General features: G+C 46.2%; 1 protein-coding gene across 2 annotated transcripts in view; it reads right to left on the reverse strand.

The window, feature by feature from the left end:
• ASH1L (ASH1 like histone lysine methyltransferase) overlaps nt 1-14,548 on the reverse strand; it is a 719,892-nt gene that overhangs the window by 49,768 nt on the left and 655,576 nt on the right. For both annotated transcript variants that reach the window (XM_069218459.1, XM_069218458.1), the window contains exon 26: nt 8,896-8,936. In XM_069218459.1, the coding sequence (XP_069074560.1) occupies nt 8,896-8,936 (41 nt within the window). The remainder of the gene's footprint in view (nt 1-8,895; nt 8,937-14,548) is intronic.

A 14,548-nucleotide genomic window follows, 5' to 3' on the forward strand; every position in this document is an offset into this window, starting at 1 on the left:
TCATGCATACCATGTGTATCTACAGCGACAGATGCCATCGAACATAATGTTCCTTTGTCTGAGCTTGAATTTTTGTGAATCTCAGTGCTTTAGTTATATGCAGGGCCACTGGAATTATGTGGCAGGAATGGACCAAATTATAAGGCAGGGTTGACCAATATGTGTAGCAAGAAAAGTCCAATTAGGCATTTACAATGCCAATAGCTCTAACTCTTGCAAATGCAAGACTTATTGCATTGCAAATTCTTGTTTACAACAGTGTAGGTCCATAACATCGGACCTTTGGATGTTGAGTACTGTAGAAAATGGGTACGCCCAACTCTTCCAGGAGTCCTCCCCTTTTGTTCTCCCCAGCAAAGTTTTTGTTCAGAAAACATCTTCTGTTACTTCAACAGTAGGGCCAAACCTTACTTTTAAAGGGTGAAGTGGAGTTGGTTCCGGAGCAGGAACGGGTTCAGTGATGTTACTCACAATATTTCCAGATTCCCCAAAAGGATGGACATTTACGTACTATTCTAGACCGCAGGGTTTTGAATTGGTTCCTGGCACAGGTGCTTCATGAGCTGGAAAAAGAAGACTGGATGGTTTCAATCGATTTGTAGAAAGCGTATTTTCACATCCCCATTCTCCAGTAGCACAGGAAGTATCTCCACTTCATGGTGGGGGTGACAACATTACCAGTTTGTGGTCCTTTCGTATAGTCTTACTTCCACACCTCAAGTCTTCACGAAGTGGTTGCAGCACATCTCAGAAGGTGGGGAATGCCAGTATTCTCTTACCTGGACGATTGCCTACTCAAAGCCAGGTCTCCAGATTTGGTGTGCATCACTTGCAGTTGAAAAATCAGTTGTTCTACAACCTGGGTTTTTCCATAAACGTGTCCAAGTCTCACCTGGAACCCTCTCATCACACCCTGTTCATTGGGGCAGTTCTGGACACTACAATGCATTGTGCCTACCCTCCTCCTCAGAGGATTTAAGACATTCAGGCTATGATTTTGATGTTTCGGAATAGAGAGAATGTTCCAGTCCTGAAGGTCTTACACCTGCCTAGTCTGTTTGATTCCTGCATTCTGTTGCGCACCCATGCATGTTGCCACGTGAGTATCCTTCAGTGGTGCCTCTGCACCCAGTGGTTTCAACATAATGGAGATCTCAGAGAGTTGGTAAAAATCTCCAGCGACTGTGCAGCAAACCTTCGATGGTGGGGTGTGGATGGCAATCTGTCTCAAGGAAAGCTGTTTTTTTCCTCCACCTCCAGTGGCCAGAGTGATGACGGATGCCTCCACTCTAGGGTGGACAACTCATCTTGGGGATCTGGAGAACAAGGGACTTTGGTCTCCAGTTGAGCAGTTGTTACACATCAATCTGTTGGAATTATGGGCGATATGTCTGGCTCTCAAGGCCTTCCTCCCTGCCATCTGCGGTCAGTCAGTGCAGGTCTGGACAAACAATACTACTGCAATGTGGTATGTCAACGAACAAGGAGGTATAGGGTCGTATCTTTTCTGCAGAGAGGCTCTACGACTCTGGTCCTGGGCTGAGGACCATCAGATTTGCATCCTTGCAAATCACTTTGTGGGAGTTCTGAACATACATGCGGCCAGTCTCAGTTGGCATTTTTCAGCTGATCATGAGTGGCGTCTCCATCCTTAGGTGATACAACACATTTTCTGGGTATGGGGGAATCCCTCGGATAGACCCGTTTGCCACTCACGATAACGTGCACTGCCTGTTGATCTGCAGCCTCCAGTACCTGCGGCAGGGAGCACTGGGGGATGTGTTTCAATTGAATGGGAGCTCCCAGCTGCTTACACGTTCCCCCCATACCCTTGATTCTACGCGTTCTGCAGAGAATTCGCCCAGACTGGGCCCAAGTCTTAATAGCCCTGGATTAGCCAGGAAGGGTGCAGTACATAGACCTTTTTCACCTCTCACTGTACCCTCCGCCCCATCTCCCTCACAGGGAAGACCTCCTCTCGCAGTTGCGGGAGCAGTTCTACACCCCTTTAGAGCTTGCACCTACATGCCTGGAGATTGAACAGGGCAACTTGAGTTCTTTATCCATAACGGCCAGGCGACACTCCATCAAATCAGTTTATGCTGGCAGATGGGCTGGATTTGTAAAGTGGCGCGAAGAAAATTCTATTGACCCCTTAAAAGCCCATTTGTCTGACATTTTAAATTTTGCGCTTTCCTTAGCGCAACAAGGTTGTGCAGTTGCAACAGTTAATGGTTATTTGTCTACCCTTTCACCATTCCAACTCATATGCTACAACCATGCAGATGACACACAAATGCGCATTAAACTAGAGTGCCCCAAAGACATTGCAAACTCCCAAACCTAAGGAAGTAAGAAACCTTGGAATTACCATGGACTCCAAGTTAACAATGAATCCTCAAGTGGACAAATTAGCAAGATAAAGCTTCATCACCATGAAAACTCTGCGATGCATCTTCCCCCAACTCGGATTTCCACACAAGGTGCATGATACTATCTCTCTTGTTCTAGCTAACCTGGATTCCGGCAATGGCCTCTACCATGGATCATCTCTCTCTACTATGAAAAAACGACAACGCATTCAGAACTCAGCTGCCAGACTACTCCACAATGTGAAGCCACTAACCCACGTCTCCCCTGCCTTGAGGTCCCTACACTGGTTACTGGTTGCCAGAAGATCCACCTTCAAGCTGCTTTGTATCACCTACAAAGCAATAGATGGAACAGGATCGCTTTTCATCAGGAATACAATCACCAAATACATTCAACAAAGAAACCTCAGCTCAAAATTGGCATCCCACCTCAAAACACCACCATCCAAGAAAAATACATTAGGTGGTACATCTTTCTCTGTTCAAGTGACCAAACTATGGAATTCATTACCCACAAATATAAGATTCACGTGTAACTTATCTTCATAAGACTACATAAGAGTTGTCTCTTTCCTACATAACCACCATTCTCCATCAGCAATATGCCTGTGTATGTTGAACATGTTATTTGATTATATGTATCATCTAGATATGTGAATTTCTTTGTACAAATATGTATAATAACTATTTTATCTTCAGATATATACACACTCTTTATGCCTGTTTAACAAATGTATATTTTACTTCAATTAAATGTATATATGGACCTATTTGAATGTATCAACAATATATATATTTTTTTTAAAAAGGGCACTTACCTCACTGTGTCCTCATAGCGTACTTCTCTCGAACGCGAGACCCAGGAAACTACATTAACCAATCCTGGTGCTGGTCTCATGCTGTTAGACGGCATGAGAGAAGTGTCAGTATTGGAGAAGGGAGCGGCCTCTTTCAGTGCTCTCAAGAGCACTGGAAGCCTGGGCTTTCTCTAACCCAGCTGTCTTAAGACAGCTGGGTTAGAGAAGTTTAAAGTGTGCATGTCAGTCTGGCTGTCGCAAGACGGACGGCCAAAGGGACATGCTCACTTTAAACTAAAGTGCAGGGCTCCCTGATGCCACTCAGCAGCATTTGCCCCGCCCCGTCCTGACACACGGTTCAGGACGGAGTGCTGAAAAATACAATGGTAATAAACTTTATTGCCATTTTATTTTTCAGCTCTGGGGGCCTTTTTTTTAGCACTCCTCCTATCTCACAGAGGAGACATCCCTGCTAATAGGTATCCTCCCACTGTGTTTATAATGCCTCAGTGGGATCTTAATTTAGTTCTTACTTTTTAAAGAAGTGCTCCATTTAAACCCTTATATAGTTGTCCTTTGAGATTACTTAGGTTTAAGACAGTTTTCCTGGTGCCAATAATGTCTTCCAGATGAGTCAGCGAATTACAGGCCCTTAGTGTTAAGTCTCCTTTCACCACTTTCTCTGTAGGTACGTTGGTGTTGAGAATCAGGGTTGCTTTCCTGTCAAAGGTGGTTACCCCCTTCAACTTGGGACAGTCTATCACCCGTCCTACTTCCTATCCTCCTCCAAATCAATCCAAAGAAGACGAAAGGCTTCATCACTTGGACCCTAAAAGGGTTGTGAACTTCTATGTTGACAGGATACTTGATCTCTGGCTGGACGATCAATTGTGTGTCGGCTACATAGGCATGATGAAAGGCAAGGCTGTGCACAAGAACATATTGTCCAGGTAGGCCATCCTGTGCATAAAGATCTGCTACGCTATGGTTAACAAGGAGACACCTGAAGGTATAAGAGCTCACGCCACTAGAGCTAAGTCTTCCACTTCTGCTTTGGCTAGGGGTGTGCCAGTTGTTGACATTTGTAAAGCAGTAACTTGGGCTTTTCTCCACACTTTTGCAAATCATTATTGCTAAAACTCAGAAGTGAGGAGGGATCGTCACTTTGCCCATTCTGTTTTACAAGATGTTTTGGTTTAGGCAGACCCGGTTCTGAGTGTGGACTGCTTGGGCATTCTATTCAAAAGGTGTGGAATCCACCAGAAGAATAAGTTACTTTCTTTCTGTAACACTTTTTCTGGTGGATATAGTATCTACCTGTGGATTCCTAATTGAATCATGATGCTAGTTTCACCTGTTCATCTTAAAGGCACAAAAAAGTGGGTGGAAACTGACGTCAGTACGCCAATGAGGGCCTCTTATGGCTCCGATTACATTAAACGGAATCACGTGACGAGCTGTGGCATTATGATGTCCATGTCGAGAGGGAGAGCTGTGGAGAAAAGTTTCCATTGAATGCTGGCACATGGGGATATTCAAAGATTGAGGAATCCACAGGTAGATGTATCCATCAGAACAGGTATTCAGCATCAACACCCAATGGTAATTGATATCACACAGAAGAGGACGTGGCTAAAGTACAGAACAAAAGATAAAATACATAGGGGGTTATTACAACTTTGGAGGAGGTGTTAATCCGTCCCAAAAGGGACGGTAAAGTGACAAATATACCACCAGCCGTATTACGAGTCCATTATATCCTATGGAACTCGTAATACGGCTGGTGGTATATCCGTCACATTTGGGACGGATTAACACCTCCTCCAAAGTTGTAATTACCCCCATAGTCCTCCAAGGACAAAACCTCAAAGTGGAAGTCTGCAAGCTAAAAAAAACGTAGTAAAAGCTGAATCAACAGGAGTTGCAACCTATAGAAGAGCAACAATTGTTGATATAGGAAAGAATGTTCCTAAAGGAAATAGGAGAGATTAGAATCACAGAAAGGTAAAAGACAAGGATGCCTGCTGCTTTTTATTATACTAATGTATATGGGCATCTTCCCAAAGAAGTAAGGTATACAGCAAGAGAGGAATATTCCCTTATGACATAAGGAATCCTGTCAATAATGCAGAAGCGTTATAGCTACCCTCAGAGGGCTAGAAATATGAAAACACCCTGTAGAATAGAGTGAAATTAACTGACCAGGGAGATTGTGGTCAAAGGGAGTAACCAATCCCTATCACAAACTAATCCCAAGAATGACAGAACCATAATGTTCAAAGAACATGCAAAACTCCCATATATCCACCATAGGATGGAAGATAGCCATCAACACAGAAGATGGCTACATGGCGGCGCTTTAAGAATAAATGTGTACACATCTTTAGGCCCTGGGTGGTGTGTTGCCTCTTGCGTAAGAGGTGCCTGTAGCAGTAAAGGTAAAGAACCTTACCTCACAAGCGATAAGTAGAGCACATCTCCTTACGGTGAACAGTCAGTGTAATGACAATAAGACAGGCGGCACAAGAGAAGAGTTCCGTGGGCATGACCCGCACAGATTAGGAATGAATGCAAGATGCCACAAACAAAGAACATCAGCAGGGTACAAGGATGAAGGAATAATCCCATACTATAGGGAGCACAAGGAATTTGAACCCGTGTACCACTGGTGCCGGAGATAGCAGCAGCAAGAGCCCATGCTACTGAGGTATAGTGAGAGCAGCTCGCTAAAGAAATGCAAGGACTCACAGATGTGGAAAATTGTTACCACTTGCCCCACTGTCCTCTATGGGAAAGAAGAGTCTCTCAGAAGAAGTAGAACAACTCTAGAAAAAGAAGCATAAGTAATGCTCCAAAGATTAAAGCAAGAACAAAATGGAGTTGCACCGTAAATAGGCTCTTGGGTAAATCGGTGAGCTATGTCCAAAGGCTCCCAGGGAGTCATTATTATAGGCTTGCTGAAAGGGATACTAAAAGTACCACAATGTACCTAGTAATGACTATAAGGAATACAGAAGATGCTCCAGAGTAGGGAACATACCATACAGTCAACTATCTCTTGGGCGTAAATCCTGTCTTCAAAGAAAAAAGGAAAAAACCCTGTTCCATCAGGCGTTAAACCCACCTACGGTCACAAAGAAAATACCTCCCAGATAGTGGGAGTGAAAAACTTTCACTGACAGGCCTTAATAAAGAATAGTAATACCTGCACCAGTCAGGATCACTGCACTGGATGCCAGCAGAAGGGGAAATTGTGCAGATTAATTGAAACTAAACAGGAAGTATAGGACTCCACTCTGGTATGGGTCCACCTGTAAAAAGAATCAAAGATGAGCACCCTCCATACTACCTGAGAAAGTAGGGAGCTAGGGATACAGGAATAGACATATTTAAGATCTTTCACTCTGACTGTCCCTAAAGCGTTGCAATGCAGGATCATCATGTATGCCAAGCAGGCAGGCGTCATTTTAAGGCATGTTCTCCAGGATGGTTTGGACTTCCACTTAAAAGCCAGAGTGGCGTAGCCAAGCATGACTGAACAGCACTACTGAATGAGTCATGGCTCGGCCTACTGAGTTTGTGGTATCCATGCCACATTTTTTTGCAAACTTAGCTGCCTCTCACCCATCCTGGAGTTTGCTCTGGGTTTCCTCAGGAAGCAAAGGCAGCAGGCGCCACAGAATCCCACAGCCGCTCTGAATGCATGAGTGAATGAATGAGTGTTTACCGACTACAAAGCTGAGCTGGCAGAAGAGAATATGTTTCTTCCATAAGTTTCCAGCCATCTGGACTCCCCGTCCAGAGGAACGGTAGGGAGAACACGGGTGTCAGACAAGGCTGTAGCAGCCTGCACCACAAAACGTTCTGGAGTTGGGTGCTGGAAGAGACAAGCCGGGTCCCCCTGGGGGCATGAGCTGACCGAGGTCCCAGGCCCCTAATAACTAGCCAAACTGTGCTTCACTATGGGGGAGCACAGGCTCTAATCCTGTTTGACTCTGGTGAAGCACTTTCATCATCAAGAGGTCAGTAGTCACCTCCACAGAGGGGAGCTGCAAGTCTAGACCCGCAGCTGCCCTCCTCAGCACCTCAGCGAAGGAGGAGCTCACCTTTGTAGCAATGCTTGGCGGGCAGGGGTGGTGTGTGTGTTGGGGTTGTCCAAAGTTGGTGTGGACTCAGGGGCTCATCCAGCTCTGTCAGCCGACTACCCTCTAGAGGAGGCTGGACATTCTCGTCCATGGGGTTCCTAATCCCCATCTCCTCTCTTTCACCTCAAAAGATTAGGGAAAGTGTCTGAGTCAGATGACACTACTGGCACCGCACCCAACAACATCGAACGTCGATGTGGCATCATCTCGGCGAGGGGCCGATAGGCTCAATCAGTGTCGTCGAAGTCGCAGTCAGCATCAGCTGATTGAACTCCACTGTTGCAGGTAGGAACCCCAAGGGGCTGTGTCCCGGAACGGATCCGATTTCGGATCCAGATAGCCCAACTGACGCAGAGGGCGAACCCACCACCAAGGAATCAGGTAGGACACCTCCCACCTCCTTGGGGCTCAAAAGCACACCAGATGGAGGTATGGGCCCAAACAGGGCATGGAGGGAATTATATTAATGACATATCTGGGCCAGAGTTGCCCCAGTTCCAGGGAAAGCAGGAAAGTGCGGGATGGACTCTTGCGTTGGAAAATGCAGGAGTTAAGCAACGATGTAGGGGTGCTGCGACTTTGATTGCTTGTGTTTGAATGTTGTGTCCTTCGAAGCTGACGGTGACAGACACTCACAGGAATGGCTCCTGGGTATGTTTCGCAATTGCTCTCTGAACCTTGAACAAGACCAACAATGACATGGGGCCTCTGCCTGTCGAGCCGCCAGTATCTTCATGCGCCATTCCCCCAACGCCTTTGCGCGAAGGCGTCGGCAGGAGCCACAATCTTCTGAGTGGTGGCGCTCACAAAGGTGGTACCACATACAAATAGTATGTGGGTCAGTGGCAGACATGTGCCTGCCACAGGTCCCACAAGGTTTGAACTTTGAGGACATAAGAAAAAAAGGGCACACTGTTCCCTAGACAAAAAAGTGCCAAGATAGGCCAAAAAAAAGCCTGAGGAACTGCTCCGGATCTGTGCTGGAAGTGTGGAAAAAAAGGAACTGACATAGCGAGTCAGAGGGGGGGATTATATGGACTCAGTTGACGTCATCTGGTGGATTCTGTTGCTGTGGAGTTGCACAACGCCCTCTTCCGACACAAAGAGGTACTGCGGGGGAAACATTTTGGGATTAAGTCTCGCGCCAGGGGAGAATTGTAGGGTAAGGAATCTGCAGCAAGATGTCTCTAGTATTTACTTTTGCAGGAAACGTAAATATCTTCCTGTTCTAGCAGCCTTTGTCCTTATCCTTAGGACTTCAGGTATTTGTATAGTGCTGGGATGTTGTAATTGAGTGTATGTTGGTTTAGAAATAAACTGGAAGTATCTCCATATTTCTAGAACTATGGCATTAAAAACAGAACCATGCATATATTTTCACAGTAAAATCCATGGTGATTTGCAACTTACTATGTATCAAAGGTCAACTTTGTTTATTTTGCAAGGGACTGTGGATGACATGTTACATCTTTTGAAACATTTGGAGAAAAGGTAGAGTAAATTTCATTTACATGCTATTATTTTTCGGTCAGATAAAGACTATAGTCACATCAACCAAACCCCTTCATTAATGCAACTCACCTTCCACCATTCCGTTTGTAGTTGTCTGGAACATAATGAGGCTAGAAATAAATGAAGGTACAATTGAAAATCAAAATTGAAGATGAGAGACTGTTTTAAAAATACTCAATTCTTACGTTTACCGGAGTTCAACATGGCAAATCAACAATGTAAACTGTTTTTCAACAAGCAAATATTATTATATAATCTTTCTATTATTCCTTCCTTTACAACTTGTTAGTGTCTTCAGCTTCTCCTTTGGAGACCCAAAGGACTAGCTGATCGCTTTCAAAAATACAACAGGCTTTGTGGAAGACTGTGTAAGAGGTTGTGACTGTACAAATAACACTTAAGTCAGAATTTTGACACAATGAAACCAGTGGCGTAATGAAACTTGAGGGGCGCCCCTGCAAAGTCATTACACTGGACTTCTCAAGTGCGGGGAAGCCATTTTACCCATGTACTGGACACAGGTCACTGCCTGTGTCCAGCTACATAATGGTAACTCCTAACCTGGGCATGTTTGGTATCAAACATGTCGGAATCATACCCCAATGCTGGCAACCGTATTGGTTATATGATTCCATGCATGCTGGGGGCTCCTTAGAGGACCTGCAACTGCAACATTTCCCTGGCTGTGTACCCTCTGAAGGCGACGAGTCTTGAGCCTGCACAAGAAGTAAGAAAGAATCTCCCAAGAAGTGAAGGAGTCAATCCCCTGCATCAGCAAGTACCAAATGCAACGACGACCGACTGCGTGGATCCTCTCTTCTGTGGAATTGCATGGATCCTGCGCCACAGGTGGTGATTTGGAGTGGTTTCCTTGGTTCTCTCTACCAGCTGTCCAACTTGGGAGACAGTAAGCCCTTGCCTCTCCCTGCATGTCAGTACCCCTGTGCTCCACGACTCTTGCAGCTACCAAGACTTGTTTGTTCCTTCTCCAAGGGATCTTCAGGCTGGGTGTAGCCCCGGCCTCCAGCACTCTTCTCTGCAAAGCAGAGTCTCCTGCCTGCTGCTCCAGCAACGTGGGATTTCTCTTCCGGTGTGCTGAGTGGGCCTCACTGCGACTCCTGTGCCTGCTGCCTTTGAATTGCCTGTGGGGGCAACCTCCTCTTCTTGTGGATCTCCCATCTGCGGAGGGTCACCTAAGACTCCCTCTTCCTTGGGTCGAGTCACCTGGGCCTTGCTGGTCCTCTTCAGCCTTGCAAAACCTTCTTCTCCGACTCTTGTATTTGCTTGTTGGTGGTTTTCCAGCACCACTACCCGACTGCATCTCAAGTGCAGACGTGGGGGCATCACTTCTGGAACTCTTCCCTGCTCCAGTGCTGCACTGCCGACTTTCTTCATCCACCGTCGACCTGGTCCTAAATCTCCAAAAGGGTGGGTAGTGGCTCCTGCCACAACCGAACACTCCAACTCGAACTGGACTTAGTCCCCTCTCTTTGCAGCTCCTCTTCTGTCAGGATCCACCTTTGGTTTCTTCCAGTCTTGCTTGGGTCTCGCACAGTGCTTTTCCAAAGTTTACCTGTGGGTTTGGGGAAAAAAACTGGTACTTACCTCTTCTCTCCTGGTCGCTGGGGGGCACCCTGGTGCTTCCCTTTTGGGGTTTATAGTTCCTCCTACTGATTCCACTTCCTTGGGTGGGGGACTGTCTTTCACATTCCACTTACTCAGTATATGGTTTGGTCTCCCACAGAGCCTTCACTATTTACTATTGTTTTTACTATTTGCTATTGCTGTCTATGCTAATCACTGACTTCGAATGTGTACATTATAGTGTTTACTCACCTCCTAGTAGAGTATCGCCTATACAGTACTTTAGTATTTGTGTTACTATAATAAAGTACCTTTATTTTTATAACACTGTGTAGTTCTTTCATATGTGTAAGTGCTGTGTGACTGTAGTGGTATTGCAGAAGCTTTGCATGTCTCCTAGAAAAGACTTGGATGCTGATCCACAGCTACCTCTAGAGAGCCCTGGCTTCCTAGACACTGTCTACACCTGACTAACAGGGGATACCTGGACGTGGTATAATGTGATAACACCAGAGGTGCTCACCGCACACCAGGCCAGATACCTATACTGTCCATGGTTCTTCTCTTCGACAATCTATAATATGCTTTGCATTCCATTTAGAATGCTGTGGTGTGAAAAAGGTTCTTGTGTGTCAGTTGAGTCAGTGACTGTGGCAGAGGTGTTGAATAAAGGAGACGTTGAACCTGTATCTCAGATCTGCATCTTTATTTAATGAAGATCATTAATAACCTTTTTTTGTGCCTCAGAATATGTTTATTAGTTTTTCAACGAACTACAGTAATGTGGCATAAAATTGCTGAACATCCGTGTCAGTGCAGAGTCAGGCATGTAACACACATTTGCATTAGTGTTTCCAATCTCTACACACAGACCTGGTGTAGCAAGCTAAGCAGGTGTCAGACAAAGGTGAGGGGGACATATCTAGGGGAGACATCAGGAGGCACTCTGAAAATGATGTGCAAAAGTATGAGGAAAAGCCTCCATGTCCATGTTGGCTAGCGTGGGAGCATGAGGGTCAGGCCTGCTCAAAAGTGCATCCCAACCCCTGGGGGATTAATAGTCTGCAGTGATGAGAAGGTGCCTATAGAAGAATGATCAGGTCCTACTAGGCCGTATCCAGACAAAGGGGCCACAAGGCCAACGAGCCCAACAGTGAAGGAATGAGAACTAAAAGCAAATAGAAGATGGAAGCGGAGCCTCCAGCTAAGCAGGGGGAAGTGCAGAGCCAATAAGACTTGAGAAAGAAAAAAGAACATTTATAGGGGGGACAGCAGGTGGGGGTGGGGGGGGTGGGCGGGGTGGAACCACTAGAAGGGGAAGACCCTCCCCCCCCCAGTGCCCATCAGTATCAGGGGCCCCACCAAGGTGTTATATGTGGCCGTTAGTAAAACAAGGAAAGGGCTCAGACCTTGGCCGGCCAGAAGCAAAGAATATCCAGCTTGAGATGTATAATCATCAAAGACTGCCAGAGGCGAGTGATTTTCTTTTCTATGAATGCTATTCTTTTCTACAAATGCTATCTCGCGCGACATTTGCCAAGCCAAGTGAAACATACGGTTACTGAGGGGGCAACCGTGGTTTTTCAAGCTAGGGCTATAAGTGCTCCGATCATGTGGCGGACAAGGTACCAGTCTGCATGGGTCGCTGCCTCAAGTGTAACCGGGCAAACCCCTAGGATGATTGTCCATTAATCTTCTGGTACAGGAAACCCCAGTGTGTTCTTAATATGTCCCAGGGTTTCCTTCCAAAAGGTGGTGATAGTAGGACAGCACCTCCGTATGTGCTGGAAATCCCCGTCCTGCAAACAGGGAACCCCTGTGTGTTCTTAATATGCCCCAGGGTCTCCTTCCAAAAGGTGGTGATAGTAGGACAGGGCCACTGGATGTGCTTGAAATCCCCGACCTGCGTGCCACACCTCCAACAGGTAGCTGCCGTCGCAGGGAATATACTATGTAGGCGTGCAGGGGTATAGCACCATTGCAGCATTCGTTTGTAGGCTGATTCTTGCTGGGACATACTCCTATGGGTCTTAGGGATCTCTCACGACAGGAGCTCCCCCTGTTTCTGTGAGATACCCAAGATACAGTCCAGCTACCATTTAGTTTGATAAGGATGGCGGACGTGTAAGCAAGACTGCTTAAGGACATTGTACATTTTGGAAATTAAACCTCTATAGCCGTCAAAGCCTTGCAACAAGGCTTCAAATGGGGTGAGGGATAAGATGTCATGTGCAGTGTTTGGAGAGGGGGGAAATATGGCCCAGTGACATAGGTGGAAATACTTGAGACTAAGTTTTCAGAGGATGTCTACGTCGACTTTACACTGCTCTAAATGCTTAATGGCCAACCTGTCCTGCAAAGTCCTATTTTCACACTTTTCTCAGTCTGAGGAGGAGTCGGGGGAGAAAACAAGCATGAAATCAGCATTGTGGGCTATCGGAGTAATCAGAGAGGGAAAGAAGGTGAGAACCCTCCTAATTGCCAATCTAGCCCATATTTCAAGGACCGTGCAGGTTGGGGTTGCAAGGTATGCATTGTGGGGCAATGCTGTCTCGGCAGCCAGGCCAGAGCCCAGAGCAGTCTACAGGCCACTGCCTGTTCCATATGCAGCAAATGCTTTTCATTTTCCTAAACCACCCACTTGGAGATATAACGCAAGCGAGCAGCCTAATAGTGGTCAAAAAGATTATGGCAAGCGAGGCCCACACGGTTCCTGGAAAGCATCAGCAAGTTGTTCGAAATGTGGGGTGGCCTTCCCCTTCAGATAAAGGATAGGAGATCCCTCTGAAGGCTCTTGATACCGTCAGTGGGATAGGTGTAGACTGGAAGGAATACAACAGTTACTGGAGGACATTCATCTTCACCACGTTATTACGACCCAACCAGGAAATATGGAGGGACTTCCATCTCAAAAGGTCCTCCAAGATGGCACTGCAAAGCTGCGGCCAGCTAGCTCGGGCCCAATTCTGCAGGGAAGAAGTAATGTTGTGGCAGAGGTATTGTATCGAACGGGCTGCCCTTGTAGTGGATCCTATTTGGTTTTAATGGGAATCAGGAGATAGCTTAGCCTTCTGGCTGGCATGCCTGTGCCCCCGTCGCCTAGTGATCTTTAACCTACTTAGCCTGCTCTGTTTTAGTGCATTTATTTTATTATCTCTTTCAAGATGACTGCTATGTTTATAGTTGAGAAGATGTTTTGATTTCACGTTATCAGTGCCATCTGTGAAGGCGTCACTATCAGCGTTAAAGACAAATGATATACGAAGGTATTCACATCATGTATTTACATGACAGTAACATAATGTACTTTTTCAGGGGATTGTTTATATAATTGCCACCCCAAGCAAGCCTTCTTATCTATTGTGAAGGGAACCATCGCTGCCAGGTGCGAGACACGCTGCAGCGGAATAGTCAAGTTAAGTATTAGGGATTTAGCCATGTTGATCTTATAGCCAGAGACCAATTCAAAAGCGTGCAAACTCTGGACCACTGCAGGGAGAGAGGTGTCTGGCTCCATCAGTGCCAGCAACAGCTCATCAGCAAAGAGCATGGCCTTATGTTGCTGCCCCACAAAGGGAAGGTGGACAATAGCCTAGTCTTGCCCTAGGTGTACAGCCAAGGGTTCCACTACGAGGGCAAAAAGCAAGGGGGGCAGGGGATATCCCTGCTGGGTGCCTCAGTGGAGAGTGAAGGACTGAGTTACCTGACCATTTACTCGGATGATAGCTGTTGGTGAACATAAGGGGTCATGATTCTTCTGATTATAGTAGGGCCCAGACCTATTTTGTGCAAGACTGCACAGAGTAAAGCGGAGCTGACCCAGTCAAATGCCTTCTCCACATAAAGGGAGAAGGCAAGCTGGAATGTCATGGGACCGGACTTTCTCAACTAGGTGGGCAATACGCCTGATGTTGTCGGCGACCTGTCTCTGTTTGATGGAACCAACTTGATTGTGGTCTATCAACCCCGGTAGCAGAGGTTCTAGTTATTTAGCCAACATTTTGGTATAGATCTTGGCGTCTGAGTTCAGCAATGCAAATGATCAATGGGAAGAAGGGACATAGTGGGGTCCTTGCACAGAATGGGGATAAATGTTATCTCAGTTGCAGGTATCTGCAACATAAGGCCTGTAGCGTGT

This window comes from Pleurodeles waltl, chromosome 12 (genome assembly GCF_031143425.1).
Source record: "Pleurodeles waltl isolate 20211129_DDA chromosome 12, aPleWal1.hap1.20221129, whole genome shotgun sequence".
Lineage (NCBI taxonomy): Eukaryota > Metazoa > Chordata > Amphibia > Caudata > Salamandridae > Pleurodeles > Pleurodeles waltl.